Source organism: Symphalangus syndactylus, chromosome 21 (genome assembly GCF_028878055.3).
Source record: "Symphalangus syndactylus isolate Jambi chromosome 21, NHGRI_mSymSyn1-v2.1_pri, whole genome shotgun sequence".
NCBI classification, from domain to species: Eukaryota; Metazoa; Chordata; class Mammalia; order Primates; family Hylobatidae; genus Symphalangus; species Symphalangus syndactylus.
Window position 1 is genome coordinate 56,632,252 of NC_072443.2, and position 19,925 is coordinate 56,652,176.

At 43.4% G+C, this 19,925-nt stretch overlaps 1 protein-coding gene across 4 annotated transcripts in view; it reads left to right on the forward strand.

Moving 5' to 3' along the window:
• The first annotated feature begins 1,005 nt into the window (after positions 1 to 1,005).
• Positions 1,006 to 19,925, forward strand: part of TAMM41 (TAM41 mitochondrial translocator assembly and maintenance homolog) — a 59,719-nt gene continuing 40,799 nt past the window's right edge. For 2 of the 4 annotated variants that reach the window (XM_055259862.2, XM_055259864.2), the window contains exons 1-4: positions 1,010 to 1,413; positions 3,701 to 3,883; positions 8,895 to 8,987; positions 18,792 to 18,942. In XM_055259862.2, coding sequence (XP_055115837.1) covers positions 1,279 to 1,413; positions 3,701 to 3,883; positions 8,895 to 8,987; positions 18,792 to 18,942 — 562 coding nt within the window. In that variant the 5' untranslated portion in view covers positions 1,010 to 1,278. Of the gene's footprint in view, positions 1,414 to 3,700; positions 3,884 to 8,894; positions 8,988 to 15,565; positions 15,667 to 18,791; positions 18,943 to 19,925 lie in introns of those variants that run through there. The other 2 variants (XM_055259863.2, XM_055259868.2) reach the window with 2 other exon arrangements.

Below are 19,925 nucleotides of genomic sequence, written 5' to 3' on the forward strand. Positions count from 1 at the left end.
CGAAAAAATCCCAGAGGGTGGAGCCAGACCTGGGTTTAGCTCTAGTTTTGCCACAGGCTGATGTGATCCCAAGCACCTGGCTTTACCTCTCTAAGCCTTAGCTTGGCCATCGGTAAAACCAAGGCCCTCCTGCCACAGGGCACTAGAGGGGACTCAGTGAGAAGTGCATGTGAAAATGTATCAACATTACCTGAATGTTAGCTATTACTATTTCTGTTATTTTTGAGAGGTAGTGTATTTTGGGGAGGAAGGAGAGGGTAGCTGAAAAAGCTTCTGTCCTGGAAGTCAAACCACCTCCTGAATGGTAATCTTCAGCAAGTTTCTCTAGTTATACAAAAAAAAAAGAGGAGAGCGCTAAGATTTTTCTACTCCTAGGGTCCTGTTTCCTCCAGAAACTGCATTTGAAGCACCCTTTGTGAGACCAATCCCCAAGGCAAGGGGGCAAAAACTATTATCCACCCTTGAAATTAAATGCAAGTATCAGAGAACGTCTGTGCAGCCCTTCACCACGCACTCCCATATCCACCCTTGTATTTGAAAAGGGCTTTAAAGTGAAGAAGTCTCGGTCAAATCTTGACGGTGGTATTCGCTACATGGTGGGATTGGGCATCATTTTAATTTCGTGTTTTTCTAAATCTTCGAAATCTGCAATTTTGGAACTAGAGAGATGATGGGTGCACAATATTGTGAAGGTACTAAATACTACTACGCTGTCCATTTCAGAACGGCTAGTTTCATATTATGTGAGTGTCGCCTCATTTAGAAACCTTCAATATGCTCACGATTTTATAGTAATTCTTTAAACCGTTGTCTGAAGAGAGAAGTACATAAGATATCAAGGCTCAGGGTCCGCGGAGTCGGGTGACGCTCGGCTCCGCCGATTTGTCCTAGTCGCAACCGAGCCGCCAGCCTGTAGGGCGCTCCTCCGACCACGAGGGGACAATGCAAAGCCTCGCGTTCCCCACACTAAGGCGAGCACCGCCTCTTGCGTCTTGGAAGCGCCTGTGCGTGCGTGGGGCGTAGCAAGGGACGGAAGCTCTGCCGGCACGACCGCCGCCCACCCGAGCCTATCTGGGCTGCGTCTCGCCGCCGCTGCTCTTCGTGGCCCAACGCCCCAATCCTTGCCCGTCCTTGCAGTCCCACCCCACACTCAGCCTTGTGTCCCTCGATCTGGTCTCCGACTTCCATTTCCCACCCTAAACCGCCTACCCGTTGTCTGTTCCCCGCCCGGTCGTCCTAGCCCTGCTGCGCTGAGGGTCGCCTGTCAGCCTCGACCCCATGGCGCTGCAGACGCTGCAGAGCTCGTGGGTGACCTTCCGCAAGATCCTGTCTCACTTCCCCGAGGAGCTGAGTCTGGCTTTCGTCTACGGCTCCGGGGTGTACCGCCAGGCAGGGCCCAGTTCAGACCAGAAGGTGAGCCCGGGCAGCCCCACGACGGGGAACTGTCTGTTCTCACGAGTCCCGTTTTGCCCTGGATTCCTTCAGAGCCGGAGAGCTGCCTGTCCGCTCTGCACACTTCACGTGTCCACTAGCAGAGTGAACCATAGGCCTGGGTTCCTAGTATAACGACAGCGCGATAAGCGACGGTGTTGAAGGATACTTAGGAATCCACGTGAGTCTAGAGCAGGAGAAGCAGTTAGGCAGAAGGAAAAACTGCTGCAGGGGCAAGTGGAAGAAAGGAAAAGAAATCGTTATCAGGTTCTTTCAGTGTTTTCAGTCGGCTGGACATCGGAATTTTCTGGGGAACTTTTAAGAAAATCCTAATGCTCGGGTTCCACCGATGGAGATTCTGATTTAATTGGTTTGGGATGAGGCCTGGGCTTCAGGAATTTAAGAAACGTCCCAGGTGATTCTAATGCGCAGCCAAGTTTGTTGAGAGTCACCTCTATAAATGTAGGAGAAGATGCAAAATGATCTTCTGACTTCAGGAAGTTGGCGGACTGGTTGTAGGGCCAGGGCAGGTGCAGTCAAAGTAACATCAAAAGTTAGTGCCTGACCAGTATATTTACCCTCGTTCAGCACTTTTAACAAGGGTCTGTTTGAGACTAGGCATTGTTACTTTTCAGAGTTGGCTCAGCGCAGCCTCAGTAAGGGTACAGTTTTCCTTGTAATTTGCAGAATTCAGTGTTCAAGTTTTAATTGGGCCCCCTGCGTCTGGATACCTGGCTGTAGTCTGTCTTCTGATTAACATCCTGCCTGTTCACTTCCTGGTGAGGCCATCTATGCTGTTGCTTGGATTTCCTCTGTTTCCCACTTATACTACTATTTAATATTTTTCTTTAAATTGGCAGCGTATGAGAAATTATAGGTTATTATAGGCTAGTTATTTTTCCAGAATATACCTTAACATAATTGCACATTTTTAAAAAAACATGTGTATTCCATACCTGCCTCGCCACCAAATCTTAAGTGTCCCCAGTGGTCTGTAGAATCACACTGTGGGAAACAGAGCAGGCGTTACCCTCCTGATGGCCACCTCTTCATTCTTCCATGGAGGTTTTCCTTTGAGTAGACCTGGAATTCCCTGCAGGAAAAAGTCCTTCCTTCCCATTCCCTCACTTTTGATTCCTTACATTCAAGTGAACAAGTTGTAGATTCCAACACCTACATCTTTCTCACATCAGTCCCCATCCTTAGTGCCTTAGCTAATGTAATTTCATTTCTCACCTGGAATCTTGCCATGGCTTCAGATCTAATTCCCCCCACCCCCTTAGTCCCTCTTCTCTCCAGTCAGCTCTTCTGCAGGAAAATTTTCTAGCATGGCAAACAGCCTCCCTTTCTGATCTCATCTCCCACCGCATAAATATGTTCTATTTCAGTCATATCTGACGGCAGCTTCCAGAACATGCTGGCTCCCATATCCACAGAGCACTTTCCTCCAACATGGCTCCCTACCCTTCCCTGTGCTTCCCCCCAGTGCTTCCAGCAAATCTGTTTAACTCACGTGTCCTTCAAGACTCAGATTTGTCATCTCTAGGAGAATTTCTCCCTCCTGTGCCCCTGATCTGATCGCTATTCTGAGTGCAGTTAGTACATTTTGCATTCCTCTATCAAGTCAATATAGTGATAATTTGTTTATTCTCTCCAGTAGACTCTGAGCTCTATACTTCTACCTTAGGGCCTGTCAGAGCTCATTATAAGTACTCAATGAGTGGTTGGTGAATGGGTAAGAGATAAAATAACTGACTTCCCTTTATATAGTATTTCGTAGAGTTTATCCAAATGGTGCTAATTTGATCCGGAAGGAAAGTGGAGCACATTTAGCTACATTTGTGAAAGGCAGTGTAGTGCAGTGGTTCAGCACACACAATTTGGAGCCAGACCATTTAGGTCTGCCACTCACAAGCTCTGTGTCCTTGGTCAAAGAGCATCCCCTGTGCCTTGGTTTCTTATAAAATTGAGATAATAGCAGTAGCTACCTTGTAGAGTTGTGTTGAGGATAAATGGAGTGACTGCATATGTTACCCATAAAGTGTTTAAAGAATGCTGACACAACAATACATGTTAAAGAAGTGTTTGCTATTATTACATTGATGAAAACAGCTCACATTGGTCCTAGAGACTCGCTCACGTTTTCTGATGGCAGCACCAGGCCTTCTGACTTGATCATAATTGCGTAGTATGTTAGAGCTTTTCCGTCCTCTGTTGCTGCCTTTCTAGGAATTAATACTGAAATTATTCTCTTTTCTTCACTCCACAGAATGCTGTGCTGGACTTTGTGTTCACAGTAGATGACCCTGTCGCATGGCATTCAAAGAACCTGAAGAAAAATTGGAGCCACTATTCTTTCCTAAAAGTTTTAGGGCCCAAGACTATCACATCCATCCAGAATAACTATGGCGCTGGAGTTTACTACAATTCATTGATCATGTGTAATGGTAGGGTAAGTGACTGCTGGTCTTTGTCTTAACTTGGCTGGTTATTGACCTGGATTATTAGAGTGCCAGCTAAATATGTATGTTCTTGTAGTCAGGAAACATTCACACTCCTGCTGGACGTTGTTACAGTCAGGAAATATGTATGTTTTTATAGTATATATGTTCTTATAGTCAGGAAACATTCACACTCCTGCCAGGTGTCTTGACCTTGGGGACAGAGCAGGGACTGGAGTCCTTCCTCATCTCCCATTAACTGTCATTGCAGTGTGAGGAGGTGGTTGGGTGTGACTGACTTTTTAAATTTTTTTTATTTTTTTGAGACGGAGTTTTGCTCTTGTTGCCCAGGCTGGAGTGCAGTGGTGTGATCTCGGCTCACTGCAACCTCCGCCTCGCGGGTTCAAGTGATTCTCCTGCCTCAGCCTCCCAGTTAGCTGGGATTACAGGCGTGTGCCACCTTTTAGTAGAGACAGGGTTTCACCACGTTGGCCAGGCTGGTCTCGAACTCCTGACCTCAGGTGATCTGCCCGCCTCAGCCTCCCAAAGTGCTGAGATTACAGGTGTGAGCCACTGAGCCCGGCCAGACTGACTTTATTTTTTTGTCTTTGGCCAAGTGGTTCTCAAGTTTTAGTGTGCATTAGAATCCCCTAGGCTGTGTGTCTGTTGGACACACAGATTGCTGGGCCCCACCCCCAGAGTTCTGATCACTAGGTCTGGGGTAGGGATTGAAGATTTGCATGTCTTAACACACTTCCAAACAGTGCTGAAGCTGCTGGTATAGAACCATTGGTCTGGTCAGTGGGAGGAATAGGCAGGCCAATTTAGGGTCAGGTTGGAGATTGATTTATTTTATCTAGAAGGAGGGGCAGACACCCCCAGGAAGAAGTTGGAAGTGAAGAGGATATCACAGGTGATTGAGAGCATGTGTGTCAGGTGATAGGAATCTCTTGGTGCCAGGAGATGGGTGGAATTTGACAGTGGGATATTGGAGAACAGGTAAGTTGCATGGATTCCTGCTGGTGGGTCATCTGACAGCAGGAACTTTGCTGAACTGTCTTTCAGCTGAAGCATCCCAGTCTCCAAGAGACCTGTCAAGAGCTAGGCAGAACCCCAACCTGCAAGGACCAGTAGGGGTCTAAATCAGATGCTTCCTAGAGCTTCCCTGGGCCGGGGATGACATATGGGTTTCACTTGCTCTGCCAACTCTGTCACTCATTGCTCGAAGCAGTCAAACTTTGACAGGCATCGACCCACCTGGAGATCACATTTAAATGCAGATCGTGACTCAGTTGGTCTGAGATGGAACCTGAGATTCTGCTTTTTTTTTTTCTTTTTCTTTTTTTGAAACAGGGTCTGGCTCTGTCACCCAGGCTGGAATGCAGTGGCGCCATCTCAGCTCACTGCAACCTCTGCCTCCCGGGCTCAAGCCATCTACGCGCCTCAGCCTCCCAAGTAGCTGGGACTACAGGCACATACCACCATACCTGGCTAATTGTTGTATTTTTTGTAGAGATAGGGTTCTGCCGTGTTGCCCAGGCTGGTGTCAAACTCCTGACCCCAAACAATCCGACTGTCTTGGCCTCCCAAAGTATTGGGATTGCAGGTGTGAGCCACCATGCCCCGCCAAGATTCTGCTTTTTTTTTTTTTTTTTTTTTTTTTTTTTTTGAGATGGAGTTTTGCTCTTGTTGCCCAGGCTGGAATGCAATGGCGCAATCTCTGCTCACTGCAACCTCCGCCTCCTGGGTTCAAGCGATTCTCCTGCCTCAGCCTCCCGAGTAGCTGGGATTACAGAGCCCGCTACTGTAATCATGCCCGGCTAATTTTTTGTGTTTTTAGGATAGAGTGGGGTTTCACCATGTTGGCCAGGCTGGTCACGAACTCCTGACCTCAGGTGATCCACCCGTCTCGGCCTCCCAAAGTGCTAGGATTACAGGCGTGATTCTGCATTTGTTGTAAGCTCCCAAGTGATGCCGATGCCACTGGTCAAAGGCCCATGCTTTAAAGGGCAGGAGGTTGGAGTACTAACTTGAGAAGGATTTGAAGATCTGTCTGAACTTGGCTAAGGAGTGAGTGTTGTGATTGACCAGTGATGTCTGCATACCCCTTGGGCCATATATTTGCTTTTCCAGTTGAGATCCAACCCTGCTTCGCCTGTATTTTGCAGTTGAGGAAACTGAAGTTCAAAGAGAGGAAATGACTTACATAAGGTCGTGCAGCTAGTTTGCAACAGGTCCCCTGACTTCTAGGCCTGTGGTGTTTCCGTTACTTCCCGGTGGTTACTTGCCTGCAGCTAGAAGGGCTTTCTGCAGTGCTGCTGCTGGTGTTGGGGGAAAAAGGCTGACACTCAGCACAGCCTTCTAGATCCACTTGAGTCACGCAGAACACTTAGCTTTGTTCTTTCTCCACAGTTAATATTATGCCAAACCTATCTCTCATTAGTAATATTCAAGCAATATTATAAGTTCCAGTAACCAAATGTTTGGGCATAATTATATGCCAAAAGACTACTTTTTAATTGACAATTTTTAGCTACTTTTTATATATTTGCAGCCTGAGAAGGCTGTTTGGATACTGAAGTTCAGCAAAGTGGGTCTGAAGATACTTGTTTATGCAAATGGGACTTTGTAACCTGGGAAATCTACAGGATTTATACAAATTATTATTGAAATAGGCTTAACTGTCCAGGCATGGCAGCTCATGCCTGTAATCCCAGCACTTTGGGAGGCCAGGGTGGGTGGATTGCTTGAGCCCAGGAGTTCAAGACCAGCCTGGGCAACATGGTAAAACCCTGTCTCTATAAAAAATACAAAAATTAGTCAGGCATGATGGTGCATGCCTGTGGTTCCAGCTACTCTGGAGACTGAGGTGGGAGGATCACTGCAGTGAGCCAAAATCATGCCACTGCACTCCAGCATGGGCAACAGAATAAGACTCTTGTCTCAAAAAAAAAGAAAAAAAAAGAAATGGGCTGAACTATAATTTCTTTTTTTAGCATGAATAAAGAAGTTTTATTTTTGGATGTTGCTTTGTAATTACAAAAGTGTTTGAAATAGTCAATAGCAAAAGAGAAATTCACTATGTAAAGGATGTCAGTGAAAACTTTTAATTAAAGGAAAATTTCTTGTTCTTTGTAATGAAAAGAGCATTGGAGACCAGACTGAAATTCTGGGACCTAGTTTTGACCCTGCTACTACTGGTGCCACCTTGAGCATGTCATTTGTTCTCTCTGAGCTTTAGGTTTTTTATTTCTCAAATGAGAAACATGAACTAAATTATCACTTCTCAAACTGTCTTTGGGGAAGGACCAGTTTTTTTTACTCCCAATCCACTGAGGACCAATACTAGATAGCATCTAAGAGCCATTCCACCTTTAACATCACATGGACCTAAGTTGAAATAGTGGTCACCTTGTAATTACCTGATGGGTTCTTCCTACCTGTCGCATGGACAAAGTCGGTTCATTCTGACTGTGGTATTGCTGTAAAGAGTTTAATTAGGCTGGGTGCAGTGGCTCATGGCTGTAATCCCAACACTTTGGGAGGCCGAGGTGAGTGGATCACCTGAGGCAGGAGTTCAAGACCAGCCTGGCCAACATGATGAAATCCTGTCTCTACTAAAAATACAAAAAATTAGCCAGATGTAGGCCGGGCGTGGTAGCTCACGCTTATAATCCCAGCACTTTGGGAGGCCGAGGTGGGCGGATCACGAGGTCAGGAGATCGAGACCATGGTGAAATCCCGTCTCTACTAAAAATACAAAAAAGTAGCCGGGTGTGGTGGCGGGCGCCTGTAGTCCCAGTTACTTGGAGAGGCTGAGGCAGGAGAATAGCATGAACCCGGGAGGCAGAGCTTGCAGTGAGCCGAGATCGCGCCACTGCACTCCAGCCTGGGTGACAGAGCGAGACTCTGTCTCAAAAAAAAAAAAAAAATTAGTCAGATGTGGTACCGTGTGCCTGTAATCCCAGCTACTCAGGAGGCTGAGGTGCAAGAATGGCTTGAACCCGGGAGGCGGAGGTTGTGGTGAGCTGAGATTGCACCACTGCACTCCAGCCTGGGTGACAGAGTGAGACTCCGTCTCAAAAAAAAAAAAAGAGTTTAATTAACATTAATGTGAGGGTGGGCACACAGGAGAACTGGCGTTGTCACTCAAATCACTCTCCCTGAAAGCTCGGAAGTTAGGGTTTTTGAAGGATAGTTTGTTGAGCAGGGGACTAGGGAATGGGTGCTGCTGATTGGTTGGGAATGCAATCATACAGGTGTGGAAAACAACCTTCATTGACTGAGTGGGCCTTTTGGTGACGGAGGGGCAACAGGACCAATTCAGTGTTGAGTCATGGTTCTTCTGGGTGGGGTCAGTCAGTTGCCAGAATGCAAAAGTCTGAAAACATCTCAAAAGACCAATCTTAGGTTCTACAGTAGTGATGTTATCTATAGGATTAATTGGAGAACTCACAAGTCTTGTGACCTCTGGACACATGTCTCCTGAGCAGTTAGATATCATAGAAACTATGCCAACATTTTAGCAGAATTCAGGCCCTTCCCATAATCCTAATCTTGTGGACTTTCTTTAGTTTTACAAAGGTGATTTCAGCTCTGGACTGGAGAGGGGAACAGTTTTAGGGAGGGACTATTATCATCCTTGCTTCAAAATTAAACTATAAACTATATTCCTCCCCCTTGGTTGGCTTGACCTATGCCCAGGCATGAGCTTGGATAGCCAGCCTGTGAGGCTGGTAGCAAGATGGAGTCAGCCATGCTAGACTTCTCTCACCATTATAATCTTATGAAGACAGTTTGAACCTCGCCTCACATACCCTAGGGGTTAAATCAGTTTTGGACACTAAACCTCTCAAAGGTTTTGGTAGAGATGTGTGTTTTCACAGGGCAGGTGTTTTGAGTGGCTTTGGAATCAAGGTACTGCTCTGGTCAAGAATTTTATCTATTTCCTTATATTTTGTACTTGTATAAGCAATAACATGGTATTTTACTCCTTTTTGTGCCATTTCTTTTTTCCTTCAGCTTATCAAATATGGAGTTATTAGCACTAATATTCTGATTGAAGATCTCCTCAACTGGAATAACTTATACATTGCTGGACGACTCCAAAAACCGGTGAGTGTTTTATAGGCTGCACAGTTAGGGATGCCTTTCCTCTCTGAGCCTAACCTTACTTTGATCATTGTGATTGCAATGAGATGGAACTCTGGAAACAGAAATGAGTTTCTGACTAGAAATGAGTTTCTGACTCTTCCTATTCCCTATAAAATTTATTGCCAAATAATATCCACATATTCTCTTGTGATATTGTGATATAAGAAGAAATATGTATTTGGTTTTTCTCCTTGGGCTCCTGGTTCAGAGGTCCTAAAACCCTTGGAATATCTGAGTGATAGGGATGAGAGTCTTTTATTATTCATAACAAGTTCCTTTCAGTCGTACCTGAGTTTATACTAATAAAGTGACTCTTGATGGGCCCCTAGATAGATTCAGGATAGGGCTGGTTGCCAGGGAGCCAGCCGTGTGATGAGAGGCTGGACCTTTCAGGCCCCCAACTCCCACCTTCACAGAGGGGAAAAGGGCTGGAGTTTGGGCCGGTCACCATTGGCCAATGATTTAATCAGTTGTGCATAGGCAGTGGAACCTCCATAAAAAAACAAAAGCGTTCTGAGAACTTCTGGGCTGGTAAGCACATTAAGGTGCTGGGAGGGTGGCGTGCCCGGAGAAGTCGTGGAGCTCCACACCCTTCTGCTACCCCATATCTTGCCAAGCATTTCTTCCATTTGGCAGTTCCTGAGTTGTGTCCTTTATAATAACAGTACATGCAAGAAAAGTGCCTTCCTGGCTGGGTGCGGTGGCTCACACCTGTAATCCCAGGACTTTGGTAGGCCAAAGTGGATGGATCATTTGAGGTCAGGAGTTCAAGACCAGCCTAGTCCAAGTGGTGAAACTCCATCTCTACTAAAAATACAAAAAAGGTAGCTGGGCGTGGTGGCACATGCCTGCAATCCCAGCTACTTGGGGAGGCTGAGGCAGGAGAATCGCTTGAACCTGGGAGATGGAAATTGCAATGAGCCAAGATCACACCACTGCACCCCAGCCTGGGCAACAGTGAGACTCCGTCTTAAAAAAAAAAAAAAAAAAAAAAAAGTGCCTTCCTGAGCTCTGTGAGCCATTCTAGCAAATTATGAAACCAGAGGAAAGGGGAAGTAGCCCCCATCCCTTTCTAGTGAACGATCAGAGTACAGGCAGCCTGGACTTGTGATTGGTGTCTGAAGTGGGGGAGGCTTGTGGAACTGAGCCCGTAACCTGTGGGATCTGACTCTGACTCCAGGTAGCTAGGGTCAGAATCGAATTCAGTTGTAGGACACTCAGTTGGTGTCTGGAGGGCTGGAGAATTGGTTGATGTGACACCCACATTTGGTGTCAGAAGTGCTGGGAGTAGAAGCTGGGTAGTAGTCCACTCTCCCTCCTGCTGCCCTCCCCGTCAAGATTATCCAATGACTGGATCGGGCTCCAAGTTGACCCATTTGGGCTGGGGGAGGGTGGCAGAGGAGGTGCCTAGTGCCTCAGTGGAGCCTCCCTTAGCACCACCCAGTCACCTTGTCTCCTAGGACATGTACCACGGAGGCACTGTTTGTCCACTGATGCATCGCAAGGGCAGTGCCTGGGTCGTGGGATCCTTCAGTAACCGTTGAATAAATGAATGCACCAAGTAGTCATTCCAAGGGACAGGTGTTCCCATCCCTTTTATTCTCTTTCTCAGGCTAGTGGTGATGCTTTCTCTATTGTCTTAGCTCTTTTGGGACACAGCTAGAGGAGGCTGTGGGGAGTAGGCTTCTCCCTGGGCTTTAGTAGAAACAGGAAACAAACACAAAACAGGAAAAAAAAAAAAAGTAGGAGAGAATTTAAACTTTTAAAAAGTATTTGCAGTATCACTTTTCTTCTTTTTTTTTTTTTTTTTTTTTTTTTTTCAGATAATCAGTCGGTGTTCTGAGAAAGGGTCTTTCCATAGTTTGAGAACTGTGTTAAATAGTTACAGTTGCTAATCTCACACTTCCTACTGTAAGGAAGATTTTCATTGTGCGTGAGAGGGTCCCAGGCTCCACAAGAGGCCGATGGATTGTTCTCTAGTGTCTCCCCCGACAGTGATGTGCTGCTTCTATAGCTACCTACGGGAAAAATGACAGATTTCCATCGCCTTAGCTCACTGGTTTGTGTCATAAACATCTCTTTATTGATGTGCATGGGCTGTCTGGATTCTCCTGCTTTGCACCTGGGCTTACAATTTCATAGTGTAGCTCCTTAAAATGTCCAGAAACACTCGATCCGGGCAGGGGTTACACAGGTATACACATGGACAAATTTATCAAACTGTACCCTTAAGATGTGTGCACTTCACTGTAACTTTTACTTTAATTAAAAACATTTTTGAAGTCCAGAAATGATAGGCTTACTGAAATTTCATGTCTATACAGACACATTTCTCATTTCTAAGTTGGATGACTAGTAAAGCTCATAACTGAGCAATTGGAAATTTGTAAATATTTCCGGGTTTTTTTGTTTTGTTTGTTTGTTTTAAATATACAAAAGATGGGCCAGGCACGGTGGCTCATGCCTGTAATCTCGGCATTTTGGGAGGCTGAGGCGGGTGGATCACTTGAGGTCAGGAGTTTGAGACCAGCCTGGCCATCATAGTGAAACCCCATCTCTTCTGAAAATACAAAAATTAGCCAGGCATGGTGGCACACGCCAGTAATCCCAGCCATTCGGGAGGCTGAGGCAGGAGAACCACTTGAACCCGGAAAGTGGAGGTTGCAGTGAGCTGAGATTGCGCTACTGCACCCCAGCCTGGGTAACAAAGCGAGACTCTGTCTCAAAACAAACAAACAAAAACATAATATATAGCTTGATGGGAAGAATAATGGACATGAAATTAGAAGCCTTGAGTCATATTCAGTCCTGCCACCTATTAGCTGTTACATAAACTTGGGCATCTTGTTTTATCTTTCTGAACTTCAGTTATCTGTAGAATAAAGGTCCACAAAGGTATTGAAAATTGGAAGCAGGGCTGGGTGCAGTGACTCATGCCTGTAATCCCAGCACTTTGGGAGGCTGAGGCAGACAGATCACTTGAGGCCAGGAGTTCAAGAACAGCCTGGACAACATGGCAAAACCCCATCTCTACTAAAAATTCAATAATTAACTGGGCATTGCGGCATGCACCTGTAATCCCAACTACCTGGGAGGCTGAGGCAGGAGAATCGCTGGCACCTGGGAGGCAGAGGTGAGCCGAGATCGTGCCATTGCACTCTGCACTCCAGCCTAGGTGACACAGCGAGACCCAGTCTTGAAAAAAGAAAAAAAAAAAAAAAGGAAAAGGAATATTGGAAGCAGAGTAGTACTGCTGGGAAGAACGCAGTGTTTCAGAATCCAACAGATGTAGGGTTAGGATCCCAGCTCTGATGCTTCCTAATGTTGTGACCCTGCACCACTGACAGTCTCCCTAAGCCTTGGGGTGTTTTCATCTGTAGATGAGTCTGATGGCGCTGACCTCAGAGGATTCTGAAATGCCTGATACTTAGTAGACACTCAGAAAATGGTCTTTCCCTTCTCTCTCTGCCTTTGCTTATCTCAGTTATTTTGAGATAGAAATGAAATTGAATGTTAAATTGTTGTATTATTCTTTGTATTATACTTTATGCTTAGAATATTTCAAAATTTTAAAAAAGGCTTTAGAAACCTGAAATGCCATGAAATCTCAGAATGTAAGCACTGGAAATGACCTCAGGTTTTATCTAACTGTTATATCCTTATAAAACAAAAACAGCAATTCAAGACAAGTAGTAGCAGCCATGCTCATTTCATGCAAAACTCTGCATTTCTCAGCTGACGTGGAGAAGAAAATGTTACTGATAGCAATGATTATTTTCTAAGGCTTTTTATGCTTCTAGCACAAGAAAATTAGGGTATCATAAAATCATTTGAAAGTGTTGAACATGTTTTTTTAATTGAGAATGATAAATGGGCAAATTAACTCTCTCTTTACCTTGCTCCCAATTTTCAACATGTGGAAATCACTGTTAACCAGAATGATGATTTTTAAACAAACTATACCTCTAGGTGGCAGCAAATATTAATCAAACTTGAACAAATCTAATGATAGTATCTTGGACAAGAAAGTTGGGTAAATAAGAAAGAATTATGAGAATATGAGTATGAATTCTTTATTTTTTGTGTTTTAAAAGGAGTCACATTAAATTATGTTGTCTAAAGCCCCAGAATTGTCTTGCATCTTACAAATTGAAATAGAATTTCTCAATCACTAGTAATTTAAGTCTTTAAAAGGGATATAGGCCAAGTGCGGTGGCTCATGCCTATAATCCTAGCACTTTGGGAGGCCGAGGTAAGGGGATCACCTGAGGTCAGGAGTTCGAGACCAGCCTGGCCAACATGGTGAAACCCCATCTCTACTAAAAAATGCAAAAATTAGCCGGGCATGGTGGCGCACACCTGTAATCCCAGCTACTAGGGAGGCTGAGGCAGGAGAAACACTTGAACCCAGGAGGTGGAGGTTGCAGTGAGTCAAGATCATACCACTGCACTCCAACCTGGGTGACAGAGCAAGACCCTGTCTCATAGATATATATGAGTATCTTGCTTAAAAAGATGGACTTTCTGGGAAAAGTTGAATGTAAATTAAATTTTTATCACACTTTACCATTAACTTATCTCATAATTGATGGAATACCCTATTTTTATTTCCAGTACAACCTTAAGTTTCTGAGTTTACTAATATTTTCCCAAGTAAAAAACCGTGGAATTTAAAGTGTTTAATATAGCACTGTGACCAAACTTTTTTTAAGCCAAGAAACCTCTAAAGTAGTAATTAATAGTTATTTTCATGCGCGTCCGTGTAAAGAGACCATCAAACAGGCTTTGTGTGAGCAACATGGCTGTTGATTTCACCTGGGTGCAGGCGGGCTGAGTCCGAAAAGAGAGTCAGCGAAGGGAGATAAGGGTGGGGCCGTTTTATAGGATTTGGGTAGGTAAAGGAAAATTACAGTCAAAGGGGGTTTGTTCTCTGGCGGGCAGGAGGTGGGGGTCACAGGGTGCTCAGTGGGGGAGCTTTTTGAGCCAGGATGAGCCAGGAAAAGGACTTTCACAAGGTAGTGTCATCACTTAAGGCAAGGGCCGGCCATTTACACTTCTTTTGTGGTGGAATGTCATCAGTTAAGGCAGGGCAGGGCCTTTTCACTTCTTTTGTGATTCTTCAGTTACTTCAGGCCATCTGGGCGTATACGTGCAAGTCACAGGGGATGCGATGGCTTGGCTTGGGCTCAGAGGCTTGACCGTTATTTCCCTAGTTAACATAATTTTGGATTTTTGTATTTTACATTGTTTTTAGTGTATAGATAATTGTGCTTGAGTTTTTAAGGCATTTATATTGACATGCAGTGGTTTTTTTGCCACCTTGTTAAGAGGATTTTGATTTAATGTATTCATCGCAATATATTTTGCCTTTTAGTAATGTAGCTTTATTTTATTTTAATTTTATTTTTGAGACAGAGTGTTGCTTTGTCACCCAGGCTGAAGTGGAGTGGCATGAACACAATTTACTCCACCTCCCGGGCTCAACCAATCCTCCCATCTCAGCCTCCTGAGTAGCTGGAACTATAGGCACGTGCCACCATGCCCAGCTAATTTTTGTATTTTTTTGTGAAGATGGGGTTTTGCCATGTTGCCCAGACTGGTCTTGAACTCCTGGGCTGAAGGGATCCACCTGCCTCAACATCTCAAAGTGCTAGGATTACAGGAATGAGCCCCCATGTCTGGCCTATTTTTTAATAACAGCTTTATTGAGATAAAATTCACATACCACACAGCTCAACCGTTTAAAGAGTACAATTCAATGATTTTTACTATATTCACAGAGTTCAACTATCACCATATTGTAGCTTTGTTGATTAATTTTTTATTTGGATAGAAAAACCCCCAGTGGTATAAAAGATCTCTAAACTGGGAGTTGGAAAACCTGGCTTACTAGTTTTGGCTCTGCCCTACTATAAGCAAATGTTTGGGCCGCTAGCGTTTGAAATGCACAGATTGAGTCATTCATTTCTTTATTCAAAAGACAACTGTTTCTTCTCTGTGTATGCCAAAGGATTTTTTAAAATGATACCATGTTGCTTGTCCTCGAAGAGCCCAGAGTCCAGCAGGTAGATATTGAGTAAGGTTTCATCCAGCTGTAATGTTCAGCGTTTCTTCTTCATCCTTAAGCAGTGACTCTTTAGAAGAGTTAAACCTCCTGGTCGTTTGGAATGGAAAAGTTCTGGTGGGCGGTTGAGTATTTGAACAGTAGGTAGGGCTATGGTCTTTGTGATTAAAATTTCACTCTGCAATTCAAGTAGTCTGCTTGTGACAATTTTAGAGGAGCCCACATGTGACTTTCTCTTTTTTCCTGTCTTGAAAGGTACTCAGAAATCTCTCTTTTGAAAGTCCCTTTAAGCAATGCCCCTTTCTCTCCAGTAAAGATTTTCCTCCCTGGCAGTCGTGCTAATGTTATCTATGCAGTTCAGGTCGGGGCATTCCCAGTAAGATACAAGCAGCTATTCACAAATCTGAGCACTTTCTTTTTTTCCCAGGCCTCTCTGGCAGTGTCCCAAGAGTTCACTGGCTTTTCACTCTGAACAACAAATAACAGTGCTGCTGAGACAAGTTCCTAGTTCACCTTTCATTGAAGAACCAGATCAGCACAGTAGCAGAATCTTCCGAACTGACATTTTTCCTTTGAGTAAGGATGCTTTTATTTTCACCCTCTTAACCTTAAACAGCAAACAGACTGCTTTCTTACAGCCTATGTAGAATAACTTCCTTGGAGAACAACTGGTATTTTGTTAACTAGGAAAATTTCCCAAAACTTAGTCTTTTCTTTGCATCTTTGAATTGTTAGCATCTCAAAATAGCTTCTGATTTCACTGGGCTTCTATAAAAGCCATCAAAAACAGAGAGTTGAAGAATTATTGAGAAGGATGTGTGATGAATGGGGGTGAAGAACGGGAATGTGGAAGTAGAGAGATATCACAGAGTTGTGGAAAGAGCACTGGGTGAATCCTGGGACTGGAGCCCGGTCCAGTTTGCCACTACTTCTCTTGGAGAAATCTTTTAACCCCTCCGGGCCTACGTTTTCTGTCAGTAAGATGAAGCAGTTGCCCTCCTAGATTAATCATTCAGTATGGAATACTGTTATCCCTTGGTGTCCATTGGGATTGGTTTTAGGACCTGCACCCACCCTCAGAATTCACGTCTCTGATATAAAATGGCCTAGTATTAGCATATAACCTATGCACATCCTCCTGTATATTTTAGATCACCTCTAGATGACTGGTAATACCTAATACCGTGCTTACACATCACATCATTCGCCTGCCTTCAACGTAGTAATTGGCATGTGGCAGCAAATTCAACATTTGCTTTTTGGAACTTTGTGGATTTTTTTTTTTTTCTGAATGTTTCCCATCTGTGATTGGTTGAATCCCACGGGTGCAGAACCCACAGATACGAAGAGCCAACTCTATAAGGTTTAGGAAAGTTATTCAAGGAATAAGCATAGGTGTTTTTATAGGACTTTAAAATTTGTTTTAATCATCTTTCAAGATAAGTTAACCAGAATATAACTGTAAATGAATGCATGAGAATAATTCAGAATATTCAGAGCTGAATTTGCTAAGTAAAAGGATGTGATCCTGATTTTTGTTGTCAACTCATTATGCAACTGTAGGCAAGTCATGTTCCTGGCTGGTCATGGGTTACTCTCTGCAGATGATTCAGTAATACTAAACTCACCTTAGTGCAGAAAGGCTTAATTAAGGTCCATTAAGTCCTCAGAATTGTAAGGGAGGAGGGGGTGTTATTGAATCAAGTGGCTTACCTGCCATATATGATGTTTGTATGTTATAAATATTCCCTTAGAAAAAAGTAGGGAAAAAAGGTAAAAGAATTTGGATTCTAAAGCCTGATTTATAAAATAGTAGTTATGTGTTTTATAATACTGTTTTTTACAATCAGAAGAGAAGAAGCTATACCTTGTGATACTGCAGCATTCTCTTCTTTCCTTGCTTTCTAATATTTATTTTGGAGTTTCTCATAGTGTGTCTTTTATGTGCTATCTTAATGTTGTCAGAAATTATCTTTATTTGACAAATAAAAGGCAACTTATGCCCTGTTTTCTAGAATAGGTAGAAAATGTGTCGATAGTACCAAATGATTTAGAGATGGTAGATACATTTTAGACATATGGGAGTCCTTATTAGGGACTTCTAGACCCTTTCCTTTGTGTAGAAAGTCAATCAGAAACAGTACGATGTTTTTAAAAGATCATGGTAGGAGTGTAAATTGGTATAACCACTGCGAAGAGCAATTTGACAGTGCTAAGTATGTGCCTTAGAGCAGTAATTCTCAAAATGTGGTCCCTGGGCATTGCTTAAGAACTTGTTAGAAATGTACATTTTTCAGCCCTCATCCAGTCCTCCTGAAACAGAACTCTGGGAGTTGCATCCGATAATACACGTTTTAACGAGTTCTCCAGGTGATGCTAATGCTAGCTAAAGATGAGAACCCCTGGCCCAGAGAAGCTCTTGCCTTGTGCACTGAGAAGCACACACAAGGAAGCTCATTTCACTAAGGGTTTGTGTGCAGTAACTCACTTGGTCTTTCTAGCAGCCTTATGAGCTTGATTCTGTTATTTACTCCATTTTACTGTTAAGGAATTATGCCCATAGTCACAGAGCTAGTAAGAGATGGAGTTGGGATTTGAACACATCTCTTAACTACAGTGCAGTCTTTAAAAGTAAGAATCTCAGAAGAGACTGGAGCTCTTAGTATTTTTTTTTTTTTTTTTTTTTTGGGACAGGGTCTCACTGTGTCTTTCAGGCTGGAGTGTAGTGTCATGATCATGGCTCACTGCAACCCACTGCAGCCTCAACCACCTAGACTGAAGCTGTCTTCCTACCTCAACCTCCTGACTATCTGGGACCACACATGTGCATCACTATGCCTGGCTAGGTGTTTGTTTTTTTTGTTTTTGTTTTATAGAGATGGGGTCTCACTATGTTGCCCAGGCTGGTCTCATGATCCCCCTGCTTTGGACTCCCAAAGTGCTGAGATTACAGGTGTGAGCCACCACACCCAGTCACTCTTTGTATTTTAATGGATTTGCGGAAAGTCTCAGATGGAAGCTTCTACTCTGTATTGAGGAGAAAAATTCTTTCTGAGCGAAGCAGTTGCTAGTATTCTAGGCACTTTACATTTATTATTATAGTCAATCTTTGTGACGGTTCTTTGATGCAAATCATTTGCCCAAACTCACATAGCTAGTAAGTACCTGGACTTGAGCCCATACCTATCTCTAAAACCCATTGTTTTTCTACTGTAGCTAGTTTTCTTTCATTTTTCCTTAGCCAAGTTCAAAATTGATGTATCTAGAAATTGCGAAATACAGCATGAACTTCCTATGTTAGATATGGTCCAAGATTACAGACGAAGTCTAAATAAAGAGGTAAAATGCCTCTGTCGACTAAAAAATTAAGTGATGACAGTGAGATTATAAAATTTAAAAATATTAAAGTTTCCAAAGGACTTTTGCTCTTTTTCTAAACCTATGATGCACTTCCTCATTTAAGAAGAATATTTGTTTCCTTTGGCATTTTGATCCTTTCCTATGTCATGATTTCTTTGACCTTGGCATAAAACAAGGAGATTCTGGGATTACTTATTAGAGGAACAATTTTGTGTCACCTGAACCAATATTCCAAGATCTTCAGTGGGAAGAGTTTGAGATAGTTCCAGTGCATGTGTAACCCATGCTTGAGCAATACTCCACTTCTGGAATTTTTCTTCCCAATGTTCTGCTTCTTTTAGGTGAAAATTATCTCAATGAACGAGGATGTCACTCTTAGATCAGCCCTCGATAGAAATCTGAAGAGTGCTGTGACCGCTGCTTTCCTCATGCTTCCCGAAAGCTTTTCTGAAGAAGACCTCTTCATAGAGATTGCTGGTCTCTCCTATTCAGGTTAGTATGGTTGCTGCCCAGATGTTCTACAAGGAAGAGATTTATATTTGAAGACTTCAGATATCCTGTTACCACTCAGCACTGGCGCTGCTACAGTCTTAGTTGTAAATCACATTACCTCTTGAGTGGTTCCTGCACTAACCTCGTGATTTGCCTCCCTACCTCCCAGGTCCCCTCTCCACATCTCCATGCTTATTGTCCCAGGGTAATTTTGTTGTTGTTGTTAATTTTCATTTTGAAGTAATTTCAAACTTATAGAAAAGTTTCAAGAATAATACAGAAAACTCCCTATGCCCTTTTCCCAGATTCTCCAATTTTAACATTTCACCATTATCTGTTTTCTCCATATTTCTGTATCAGTGGTTTTCAAACTTTAGCCTGTGTCTGAACAACTAGGAAGTCTCAGGTTAAAACACAGACTCCTGGGCCTTACCCCAGACAGTTGATTTAATAGGTTTGAGGTAGGGCCCAATAATTTTTATTTTTAGAAACAAGTTCCCAAGTGATGCTGATGCCCCTCCAGGGGTCCCACTTTGAGAACCACTGTTCTCCATATGTGTAAACATACTATATATATATTTATTTTCTAAACTGTTTGAGAGTAGGTCGCACATATTATGTCCCAAACTGAGACAACTGAGAGGGTAGAGCCCCTGGCTCCTCACCCTCGCTGCAACCAGAGGAGCCCCCATCTATCTGTTTACTATAGTAAGGTTCCATTTAAGATTTCATTTACTAAACAAGTGCTCTGCCACTTTTTAAAAAGTTTGAAAACCACCATCTTAAAAAATATCAGCTTTCCCGATTTTTAAGTGTGAGTCAAAGAAGTTTATGCTCAGAACATTGGAAAAGCAGTTTACTTAGTCTCCGAATCCCAGTACAGACAGGTAAGATTTCATGGAAATTTAATGCTGTAAGAGACCTTAGAGGTTTTGTTCTTCCATCTTCCCAAAATTCATCTACGGTGACTACAGCTGTATTTG